Source organism: Fringilla coelebs, assembly GCF_963513975.1.
Source record: "Fringilla coelebs genome assembly, chromosome: 1".
In the NCBI taxonomy this organism is placed as follows: domain Eukaryota; kingdom Metazoa; phylum Chordata; class Aves; order Passeriformes; family Fringillidae; genus Fringilla; species Fringilla coelebs.
Window position 1 is genome coordinate 22,292,007 of NC_140028.1, and position 12,415 is coordinate 22,304,421.

Below are 12,415 nucleotides of genomic sequence, written 5' to 3' on the forward strand. Positions count from 1 at the left end.
CTGATTCAAACTCTTGAGTCTTGCAACCCTGATGTGAATGACTTTGGTGTCTGTGAGAGCAGCCCTCTCGCTGCATTAGTCTTAAACAGTTACTGTGCATAGAAAGCAGTGACCTAATGCCACTATGGTTAGGGTGGAGAAACTCTGCAGTGTAAGAGTGGCAAAAGTAAGCTTGTTTCCACACATTTTTAATTTAAGTGTGTGCATTAGCCGCTTCTAACTTTTCTAGGAAAATATATAGTAGCTCTTAAATTCTGTGTAACTGGTGAGTGTGTGTATAATCAGTCATTTTCTTTAAAATGTAAGCCTTCAGAACACTCAGAGATGTAGACATGACCAAAAGCAGAGAGCTTCTTGACAAAATAACACTTAAATGTTAAGGCAGAAAAAAGCACTTTTCACTTTATAGCTAGAGGTCAAATTCATTCCCTCTGGGGACTTTAGGAATCTAAATAATAGGGAGACTTCTAGACCTGTAACTTCATGATTAATTCTCTTATTTTACTTAAGGAGAAAATTCCTTTTGTCTAAACTCACCTATTACCGGAGCTTCTGATCATTCTTGAGTACTGAACTATTAGTTGCTGGATGAACCAGTAACAGTGCTAATAAAAATCTTGGCTCTACTGGAATGCTGGGGAGTTTTGTTGCCAATTTCAGCACCAATGAGCCTCTAATTGCTGTGTAGCTTATTTGAAGTGCTTTTTCCGCAGGTGAGGACTGCCAGGTCAATTAGCTAACTGGATACGTTTGATTTGCCTCACAGTACAATATGCATTTTAATCACTTATTCTAACCATCTATTTTTGTGTTTATGTATAAGCACTGTTTCTACTGAGACTAATGACAACACTTTTGTTATGACTGTTATCTTGACAGACTTGCACAATGCTTTCTCTCTAATCTGAGGGGGTTTTGGTGACTGCTTTTATTGTTTGTTTCAGAAACAGCAGTGGTATCTTTATTTACAAAGTCAAAGTGCCAAGCAGAAGATGTCAGACAGTCATCTAGTGAGGCTCAATATTCTTAAAAGAAATAGATTAACACCTCCCAGGAGCAGCTTTAAATACTCAAATTTTAAAGACACATGTTGCACTTCAGCATTTTTGGACAGCAGACGCAACGAGTCAGGAAAAGATCCTGATGCAGAACACGAAGAAACACTGAGTGTAACAAGTGTATCGTTGCTACAGGGGCGTTCTGAGCATGTCCATCCAAGTGCCTTCTTTCCCAGGTCGCCATCGATTGAAAAAGAATTGAATTCTATCTCCTTATCAGAAGAAAGAGAAACAAATAAAAGTGCAATTTTTTTTGAAACGCCTAAATTGGGTAGAAAAGGCCCCTCACTACGCAGGAGGCTGCTTTTACCCAATACCATCAAAGCTGGCACAACTGTAGGAGGCTGTGAAAGACAACTTAGTTCTTCAGGAAGCATCAGGAAAAAAATATTCTCTTGTGTTTTGAGCTCTGAAGAAAAGCTTTCACAAACAGCTGCATATTCTCCAAAAGATAAAGGTTACAGACCTCTGACAACTAGCACTTCAGAACCTGAGAATTATAATCCTGATTCTCCAAAAAGGAGGCTTTCCTTTTCACAACAAAGGACTTCTACACTAGACGAGTCCCAGTGTAAGGACCCCTTATTGTTAGAATCAGAAGGTTTATCTCCAATTCAGTGGAAGGATGTCACTGCTAGTAACACTAATGAATTTAATGAAAATGTTCTTATGAGTGTTAGAGATGGGGTGCTTAGGAATCCTGCTTACAGTAGGAGTAGCCTACCTGAGGCCAGTGAGGGCAAATACCTGACTGCTATCACCAGTCCAGTAGAGAACTTGAACTTTGGACTATGCGATATAAACTCTCCCCCTGTTAAGGTAGCAAATTACCCAGATCTTTCAACGCCTGAAGACAGTGGATATAATTCACTTCCTTTGGACAAATCAGAAGACTCATTGTCTGATTATGAGGGATCTTTCCAAGAGCTCTTCCAAAAGCACAAAGAAGATTCCAGAACTTTAGACAGTAAAAGAAGGACAAGAAAACTGGAGCGAGTCAGGAGGTTATCCACTCTTCGGGAACTAGGCTCCCAGTCAGAGGCAGAAGATAATCATGGCAGTCCTACTTCAATGCATATATTAACAAAAGAAAGAGACTTTCTCAGTGAAGATCATGAGTTAGTTCTAAAAGAACAGCCTGGTGGAGACCTGGTTGTAAGTCATGGAGATCTCTCAAAAACTCCAGCTCTGAAAATAGTTCATCAAATTTGCTTGCAAAGACAAAGATTGCACCAAAAGCAAATCTCAGACAATATTGATGAAACAGAAATACTTGCATTAGATCATGTTCTTCCTGGACTTATTGGCAAGAAAATGGGCCTTGAAAAATTAGATATTTTAAGAGAATTGAAAGATAGGAATTTAAAACATGTTCTTGCTATAGTTTTAGATGCTTTGACTGTAGAAAGTCTATGCAGGTAAGTACTATTGCCTCACACACACACAAAAAGGGAAAAAGATGTGCTTCTGCAAATGAATTAGAATAAATTCTGGAATACTAGGTGTTGTCATCAACAAAATTTGTTTGTTTCTGAAAAAAATTGTAAGTTTTCTCATCATTAATTAAGTAGGTCTTTCTGTGTAGATCTAAAAATAAATAGAGGCATTAAAAAGGTAAAACAAAATGGAAAATGAGTAAACTCAAAACTAAATCACAATACTTGTAAATTTTAAAATATATTAAAAATTATTTTAAGCCTAGAAAGTAATTTATCCTCATTACAAGTTCCCAGTAGTGCATAGCACTCAAAATACATTTTCTAGAGTTTTTCTTGTTTGTTTTATTTCCTCAATTATTTCTAAGCATAAAGATGCTCAAAGAATTTTGATTCATGAGTAATCATCTCGATTAATTTCTAATCAATAGGAACTGTTACATTTCACACAATGCTCTTGATTTCTCTGTAACAAAGGGAATGGGTGAATAGATGAAAGTCTAAGGGCACAGATGTTTTCAGAACTCTAAACACAAATGTGACTTGAAACAGTCTTGGTAAGTGGCTTATATGGAGGAAGAAATTAGTTTATTTTCTAGGTCAAAGATATGCTGTGCTATTAATGTTGCTGTTGTTGTTTAGACTCTTCTGTTATACAGTGATATGTAAGGTATGAGACCTGTGTTTCATAACAAAAAAAAGAACTAGTCTATAGCAGCAGTCTGTAAAATGACCAAGAGTTTATGAAACCATGCAAAAATATTTACCAGGTAGTCTTGCTATCATGATTTCTGCACTACTTGAAAAAAAATTGAAAGTGGATAAAATTTTTATTTGTTCCAGCATTTGGAAAGTAAGCAAAAGCTGGCGTGAAATCATTGTACAAGACAGAAGTGCAGATAAGAGGAGAAAGTTGTACATAAAACAGCTGAAAGAAGCAGCTCAGGTAAGATCGTTCTCAAAGGTGATATTTTTAAAGTATGAAAGAAGATAGAAGGAAAGAGAAAACATCTTGTATGGCTAGAGAAAAGCAACTGATAGGGACAGGTTCAAAATGAGCAGGTGATGGGGTCTAACAGGAGAATGTAATGGCTCTTACTGCTTTTCAGTTGTCTGCAATTTGAGTGCTGATCTTTCAACCATGTTAACTCTTATTTACCCGTCCTGCTCTTTCTCAAGAATCCTCTAGGATCTCCTCCTTGACTAATTGTAGCTTTAGATTTTAAACGCTGCTCATACCATTGTGCCATGCTGTTCCTCACTGTCCATTTCACTCTCATCTGCAGTGCTGTAGGACCTGCTCTACACTACTTCCTGATTATTTTCAGGACTCCTCGTGTCACAGTGTCATAGGGTATTTGTGAACATCAAAGGATATGTAGAAGGTCTTCTAAGGGGCATCTAGAGAAATAAGCATATTAATAGGAGTATATTTTTTCAGCTCTCCACATGATACATGCACGCTTGCTTTTGAGATGTCCTAATTCACAAACACGAGCACCAGTAGAGTGCGCTAAAAGACAGTTGGCTTTCTACCCTGCTCACAGGACTTAGTTTTTGTTGATTTCTCTCTTGATCCCTTGCTAAATATAAACATTTAATCGTAAATACTTGTGAGATATATATATAATTTTCTTTTCTTATGTGTTGTTGTAGAGGGGAAAAAACCCAGACAAGTAAAATCTAGCTGCAAATCCTAAGTGAAATAAAATCCTAATTTTCTCCCCTTTTTTTTTTCTTTGTTAAATTCATATAAACTAACAGGAATATTTATTGAAGGCTGAAGATGCTGCTACAAGGCTTAATATTCTCAATAGATCTGCTCTTAGGCCTGTTCAAGCTCAAGCCAGAACTCCAGTTTTACAGACACCACCTTCACACACTGAGCTTACACCTAGGAGATGCAGTTCTGTTCCCCACTCAGCTAGTAGGCAGGAAGAATACATGAAAGTAGGTACCTAAGAAATACTTGATTTTCAGTTTTTAGAACATTTTCATTTACAAGAATAAATAGCTGTTTTCTCTCTCCTCTTGCTACAGGTTGCTAAAACTCTGTTCACTGATGAAGCCCTAAAACCCTGTCCAAGATGTCAATATCCTGCTAAATATCAATTGGTAAAGAAACGGGGACTATGTAGCAGAGAAGCATGTGCATTTGAGTTCTGCATTTTATGTCTGCAGGCATTCCATGGGTCAAAAGAATGTAATAGTTTATCTGCAAAACGGAAGAATAAAAAAGATGCTCCACCAGGAAGTGCCCAAAGCAAAAGAAATTTAAAAAGGCTCTAAATTTGTAAAGCTTGTAACTCCTTACATTTAATTCTTTTTCCCCTTCCCCTAAATTCCTGATCTTGTTCCTATTCTTCCTAAAGGTATGCATTTTGAAAGTATCATCCCATTTGTTCTTGTTTACTTACCAAGGTAACTCTTATGTATATATCTTAATTAACATAGTATAATTTTGTTTTTTAAAAAATGAACATTTAAAAATATTTTATGTTTTGTTTTACCTGTTGTGTAGTAGGTAGAAACTAACATCTTAATTTTTAAATAAAGTGTCTTAAACGTAGTCTTTAATATTTAGCTTACATGACCTCATTGATGTTTAAAAATGTTATTCCTGTCTTAAAGACAAATTAAAGAAAATTACTTCTAAAAAAGTCTTTGAAATCAGATTTATTTATTCACTTTAAATTATAGTAAATATTTTTAAAATGTCCCACAATGGGACACTATGTACATTTGCAAAAATACTTCTATTAATATGGATGGTAAAATGTCAGAACTTATATACTAGTTGTCTGAATTTTTTATTGCAATAATTAATCTTAGCCTCTGTAAAGGAATTCAGTAGAATAGTAATTTATAAACTAAACTGATGCTGTGTGGATATTCTGTTGTACTGAGTCTTGAAAACTTTGGGTGGTACTGTGTATATTCACGTATCTGAAAATGCTGAGGCATCACCTTTGCTGTTGTGAGCTTACCTTTATGCTTAATCTGACTTGACTTCAGCCCCCAGATACTAGGTCACCTTCACACTTCTACTTGAGCAAAAGGATCATCTACAGATGAAAATCACTCTTATCTCTAGATATTTATTTATTTATTTATCTCCTAATAAAGGAAATTGAGGAATCTTGCTCTTGAACTAAATATACTGATCCCTTCTAGAAAACTAAATCAATCTGTCTCTTGGACCTCCAGCAATTTTTATGTGGTTTTGGTTTGTATCCTAGCGTTTACAAACAGCTTGAAATACATGTGACAGAAATGGACACAGTACTTCTATGAAGATATAATATCAATTCACTTCTAAAATAATATTGTCCTACTTGTCCTTTCAAAAAGTTTGTCACAAGTGTCTTGCAGAACTTTTGTTGTCAGCTGGTGTTTATTCCTCACTCTCCCTATGATGTTGTCTTTGGTGTTATATTTTTGAAGACTATGTGTATTTGTAGGTAAGCCTTAACACTGAGCTATTTTAAAATAAGTCAGATTAAAAAAAAGAACCCCAGCAAAAGAAGAATTTTCAAGTAAACCTTAAGTTTCATATTCGCCTCTTTTAATATTTATTCACACATTCCTTTATTTTTAGTGTCTAAAAATGACAAGCCGCTAAGTTTTTTTCTTTATTTTTACACAATCTGTGGATGTTTAAGCCAAACGGACCAGGATAATAACTTCTGGATGTTCTAGAAACACCACTTCTTGTTTCTCACCTCTGTTTTGATCTGTAACTTGGTTAGTACTTTTACTGTTCTTGATTTTTGGCAGAGTAGTTTCACATCGCATTTGGAAGGAAGAGAGAAAAATGGTTAATCAAATGGTAAGGAAATTTTAACACTAACTCTATTACCCAAATGTTATCATTAAAGAAGGAGTCAACACAATATATCTGCCAGAAGATCATGTTTATTGCATCAATATAAGTATCAATACTTTAACTCCATACTTATATTTGTGTTTGCTGAGCCTTTGCCTTGTTCTTAGGTTAGACTGGTAGCAACTTGAAGACTGCTTAGTCTGTTCGAAAGGAACGATTGAGGCAAAGGATTTGGGGACAAAGTAGGGAATATAGAAGTATATGCACATAGGTTTGGTTTAGGAAAAAGGGCATTCATTACAGAGGAGGAGACTGCAAGTGGGACCATGGTTAATTGATTTATTATTTGTATTTTTCTAATTGTTTAGAGCTTTAGGTGTTCAAGGTCCACTTAAAAGTTAATTAGGTTCAATAACCATTGGATTTGTTATTTATTCCTTAGGTGTAACTATACTTTTTCTAGAAGTGCTTAATACTTTCTATGGTTAAACTTAATACTTTCTATTGGTTAAACCAAACAGCTTTCTAGATGGGAAGTTATATTACACAAGAATATGAATATATGTCATTTATCTTTTTGAAAATTTGGATTAATTTTGTTTCTTGCTGTTGAATTACCAAATAAAGTAGGGGATGGTAGTAAACACAATGTCATCACTGCATGTTACCTTTGCTAAATACCAATATCTCTAAAATGTCTCAATTAAAAAAACTTTAAATGAGTTCTTGAAAATTATGGGAAAGTTATGATAAGCAGTGAGAATATCTAACTCGCTTCTGCTGTGGAGTGTTGCAGCACAATCCGGAAATGCATGGGGTTCAAGAGTTCTGAAAATATTACCGAAATAGGTACCTTTGAGTGGAAACCCTACAGGAATTCAGTTCAAGAATTGGTTAAGTATCTTTTCCACTTCAGAAAATTTGGTGGAGTTCTGTGAGCTTTTCCAAAGCATATAGAGGATAGAGAGAGTAAATTGGTTCTGGTACAGGCATTGTTTGTTTTTAAAGGTGGTATCTTTGATGTCTACAGTAGCCATTCAACAAGGAGAATCTTGAAAGGAAAAAAAAAAGTCCTATTTCACAATTTTAAACATTTTTCTCTTCTTTTGGTGTATTTAGAAGTTTCTTCGTTTTTTTCCTTCTAAATCCATCTCACAAAAATATCTTCTTGAATCTCTTGCTCAGTTGGATCTATCACAAATGCAATCTGGTGCTTACAGAAGTAATCTATGCTCTGCTGTCTGAGTGCAATGTGTTCTCTGTGATTGTCACTGCTTTATCAGAGGTGGGGGAAGTGAGAAGCCAGACTTTCCATCTCTTTGTGAATGTATTCTTATGACAGTGATAATTTTTAAAAAATTTCTTTAAAAATAAAATTAGCTTTATTCCTTGACACAAGGGAGAAATAAGTAGCGATATGTTATTCTTTACCTACACATTAACAGAACACAAGATATATGAGAGCTATCTAATAGTTTCTAATAATTTGGGTGAAAGGAATCAAAACACTTTATAGGATTGCTTTATCGACAGAAATTAAGTATTTGGGGCAGGAGAGTGGCAGGTAAAGAGTCACGGTTAGTATGCTTTTTTTCCTCTATACTGTATCTCTCAATTAGTCTCCATCACATATCACAAAGCTATATGAGTCTGGATTTGGATGAAACAGCAAAAGAGAACCTAAGTTCTCCATAAAAAACCCAAACACCCAACACAAAACAAAACAACCCACCCCAGCACACAAACACCACCCCTAAACCCCCCCAATGACACCCCCACCCCGCCTCTCTTCCAACAAAATGAAAAACTCAAACAGAAAACAGCTTACAAGGCTAGGAATTCGTGTTTCTTTCTCTTACTGGCTGAATTAATTCTTGGAGACCTGAGTGCTGGCACAGATAAGAAGGATGCAAAAGTACTCCTGGAGTAGAAATGACAATGATCATGAGTATTCTTGATGCCTTGTGTAGGCTGACCTAGAGCAGAGACTAGATGCAGTTAAAGAATAAAGCAGGTATTTATTAGAAGGCCTCAATGGACACACCTTGGCAGCACCTGAGCCCAGCCAGGGCTACACCCAAGATGAACCCAAAATGGTCACAAAATAGACGACCAGTCCTGATGTTTCTCACTTTTTTAAGTTCTGGTCCATTTGCATATTGGAGTTAATTGTCTAATTACAGCTTTAGCACATGAAGTCCTATCCTTCTTGTTTTTCTCTCTTCAGTCCACCGTTGTTTATGCTCTTGGGCCTGGGATCTGGATTAGTGTTCCTTGGATCCCCAGCTAGAGAAGGAATTGTTTCGTCTCCCTACTCTGTGAAGAGAGCTTACGATCCCCTAATATGAAACCCACACACTGAAGCAGCATAGAATCTGAAAAATATAAAAACTAAAGCCTAAGGCATCATTCTAAAATGTCCTGCCCACAGTTATTCTCCAGCTCAAGATTTCTTCTTACAACTGACAACAGATTGTTGGAAAGGGAGGAGTGAATTGTCTTTCCCTCTGGAACATGGGGATAATGTTCAAGATAATATTTAGGTTAGTATTGGGCTGCTGTAAATTTTATTTTTGCAATCCTCATTTCCCTTCAGACAGACATGATCTATATAGTGGGAGGAGTGGCATTGCCTACAAATGCCCAGGGAATGAATTTAGTTTTCTGACCATGATGGTTTGAGCCAGAGCTGTGGGTTTAAGTTCCAAAATAGAATTATTGGAAGTAACCTTTGCTGCTGACAGATGTTGCTGCAAGAATTTTACTTCATAAATCTTTTTTTTGGAGCAGCAACCATAAACCTCAAGTGGTTTGTGAGAAGGAAATTGAAATTACTTAAGTCTCTGATCGTTCTTTCCTTGGTGACAAGTATGGAAGAGCTTAGGCAAAAAATGGTTATAAATCTTTGGATGTTTATAGGTTAAGGAATGTTAGTATGTTTTATCACTAACTAGCCAAAAATGATTAAAAAAAATTGGTCATTAAATTAAGTAGCTCAACACCATATATCAGATAATTTTCCTATTCCATGTACTAGTTGTTCTTTGAAACACCTTAGGCAATTGAGGCTATGCTGATTAATTATAATACAAGAAGTAATTTATTTCTGTTTTCATAGGCACATAAAGAAATACATTGTCAGATTAGAAAAGGACTCCTGGGATCTAGTGCCAAGCTCTTATGTCAACTCATCAAGTTCTGTCTTAAAACTGGTTAGAATACTGTCCCATTACTGTGTTGGTGACCTACTCCAGATTGCTCTACTAGTTGCTTAACCTGTTGCCTTTTTTTAGCACTGCTATTAAAAGAGCTATTCTGTATATCTGATCCTTACCTTAGACTTCCCCAATATTATGATTGTTCTTTCACTGACAAAAATCCTCTGAATTTAGTCTCATCTCTTAGGACAACCCAACAACAAATGTTGTGTCTAACAACTCCTCACTCCTCTTTGTTTCTACTGGAATCTATTCTTTGATTCACTTCAACCAGTATCCCAAGTGAAACCTCCTCAAGAACTAGAATAACATTATGGCTTTCTTTTCCCTACAAGAAATACTTTGACCAGTGTATACTAAGATAAGCATTTCTTGTATAGGTCTTCTGACTTCAGTCACTTGGTGTAGTACTCCCATATTCCTCCCACAAATTTTGGAAAGATCCAAATTTTTTTCCATTAATTTCTACTGAACCTTAAATGTGTAATCTCATACTTTGTTCTTCTAAGCTTCAGGCTTTTTTCTTTCTCTGCTTGAGTCTTGTGATGATTTAGTATTTGATGTGATTATATTTATATTTTTACAGGTGCAAATTTTTTGTCTGTGCTGAATCTTATGGGATTTTTTGATGCAAAATATCTAGCAGTTTCTGTTACCACTTGTCAGATGCCACAGCAGAGCCTGGTTGCTTTTTGGGAATGATGTGTTTAATTTCAGTTAAAACAAAAACAAAACTTGTTTTCACTTTCTTACTTTCTGAGCTCTGATTAGTTGAAATACCCATTAAAAAAAGACTTAACACATATTTTTATCTTTGACAAGCTTCTGGAGAGTGTTAGAACTCACCCAAACTTGTCAGAAGCCTAAATGCTAGTAAGACCTTATTCAGCTGGGTGCTAATGGATGAGTAGTAATGAAACCAGCCCTTCAGCTGAAAATATTGATGGCATGACATTTTTAATGAACTTACAAGCACTGTCAAACACTCAAAGTTTCATGTAAAAGTAGACTTTTGACTAGAAGACTGGAGTTCAAGTGTTAAAAGCCCCTAGAATTTCCCCCCTCTGTGCTTTAACACTCATTCTGAAAGCAATTCTGCAACAGTGCTTGTGTCTTAATTCTGTAGACCCATTTAATCTCTCTGTAGGCAAATGGGATGTGGAAACCATGCATGTATTTCAGCTGCTGCTTTTCACTCTGGATTCATAGTGAAAAACCTACTCTATAAACTACTTAAACTTAGATACTGTGTCATGACTAGAACCAGCTGAAGTGGTAGGAGGATAGTAACTGGGAAAAGAGGGACAGCTAATTGGGAAGCAGTAGTACCCTAGACAAATATAGTAATGCTTGGTAAAATTTTTGGAGCTGCAAGATTATTGCTGAGATACTCAGCAGTTGTGCAGCAGTCTTCCACTTCAGCAAAAATGTTAATTATCATCCTAAAGTGCTGCTGGTGCCTAAACGGAGGACTCTTCTCTCCTGTTCATTGAGCAGAAACTAAAGTTCTTGAAGTCCTGAACTGGGTGTAATACATTATTAGAGGCCTGAAGAACACATCTCCTACAAGTGCTTTTTTCTGCCAGTACCACAGTACCTAGCCTATATTCAGACCACTGGGCTACAAAATGAAATTTTCCACTGGTTTGACTGCATCACATTTTCCTGGTGCACATTTTGGTAGACTAGATGCTCTGGAGATGGTGGCATAGCAACGTTTTTGGCTTTTAAAAATGAGTTCTTGTGTTGCAAACATTCTCTCCTCTTTTGAAAAGATTTGTACAAAAGCAGCACTCTCATAAATGTTGCAATTTCAGTCTTCATTTTCCTTCATCCTTTTGCCCTTGTGTACTCTGTTGTGATGTACAAAACCTATTACTGGGATGCAGTTACCTTTCAGCATTTCTGCTGGAAGTGTTTCTGTTAAGAAAATGTTCAAGATTCTGTATCCCAAATAGGCATAATGTGAGAAAGTACAATGAGTCCCATTTTCTGCTCCAAACAGAAATGCTCACTGGGACACTGTTTAAGTTTCTGTTCTGGACTTTTTCCTTGGTTTAAATAATTTTCATAAAGTAGTCCAGGGAGAATGTCATACAACATAGAATGGACACCAATAAAACAAACTAATTCTTGAAATGCTTTGCTCAATTAACTTACTTAAATGTGAAACTATCCTAATGTTGAACTGCTTTCCTCCCTGAAAATAGCCCTTAGTTTCAAATGCTGATAATAAAATATCACAAGGGGGCACCAAAGGTTTTTCTTACAGAACAGAACTCTAGTTTTCCTTCCCTCTTTAACTCATACACATTAACCCAACGTTATAAATGCAAAATATTCTGAGTGGCTTAAAGCAGTGGTGGCCATAATTCCTGCCCCCAGGAGCTGTGTACCAAAACCTACAAGAGGAGTGGGCATCCTGGGAAGCAATTCCCAGGTATTACTTCTCTGGGCCTCCTTTACAAGGTGAAGTTGTGCTGGGCCCACAGCCAGCTACTACGGCAACCAAGCAAGGTTGTGGAATTACAGACTGGCCTGAACAGTGCCTCCTGGCTCAGTTCCTCTCACAGCCACAGCCTTGGATCATCCAGCAGTCTCCGTGCCAGTCTAGAGTACAAAACATAACTCTTTCACACGAGTGTTGCAGTTGAAACGTTTGAGAATTCATAGTTTCAGGAGGTGCAAGCTCTGGACTTTATTCCCCAAGTCCTAGTTTTGTTTAACAGAAAATATATTTGATAATAAAATCCAATATGATTTTATGAAGTATGAATACTGTACAAGTGCCTTCTCTATAATGATTTTTAAATGAGCACAGAAAAAACATTATATGCATTTTATTCATACTTAATTGATGCTTTTAAGATGTTAGTA

The 12,415-nt window shown here is 36.3% G+C and overlaps 1 protein-coding gene across 1 annotated transcript; it reads left to right on the top strand.

The window, feature by feature from the left end:
* Positions 1-992: 992 nt before the first annotated feature.
* On the top strand, positions 993-4,783 carry FBXO43 (F-box protein 43; the record flags this gene model as incomplete). The annotated part of the gene is made up of 4 exons (XM_084222021.1): positions 993-2,476; positions 3,338-3,440; positions 4,259-4,444; positions 4,535-4,783. The coding sequence occupies 4 exons, from the start codon at positions 993-995 to the stop codon at positions 4,781-4,783; spliced, it is 2,022 nt and encodes a 673-aa protein (XP_084078147.1).
* Between the last annotated feature and the right edge of the window lie 7,632 nt (positions 4,784-12,415).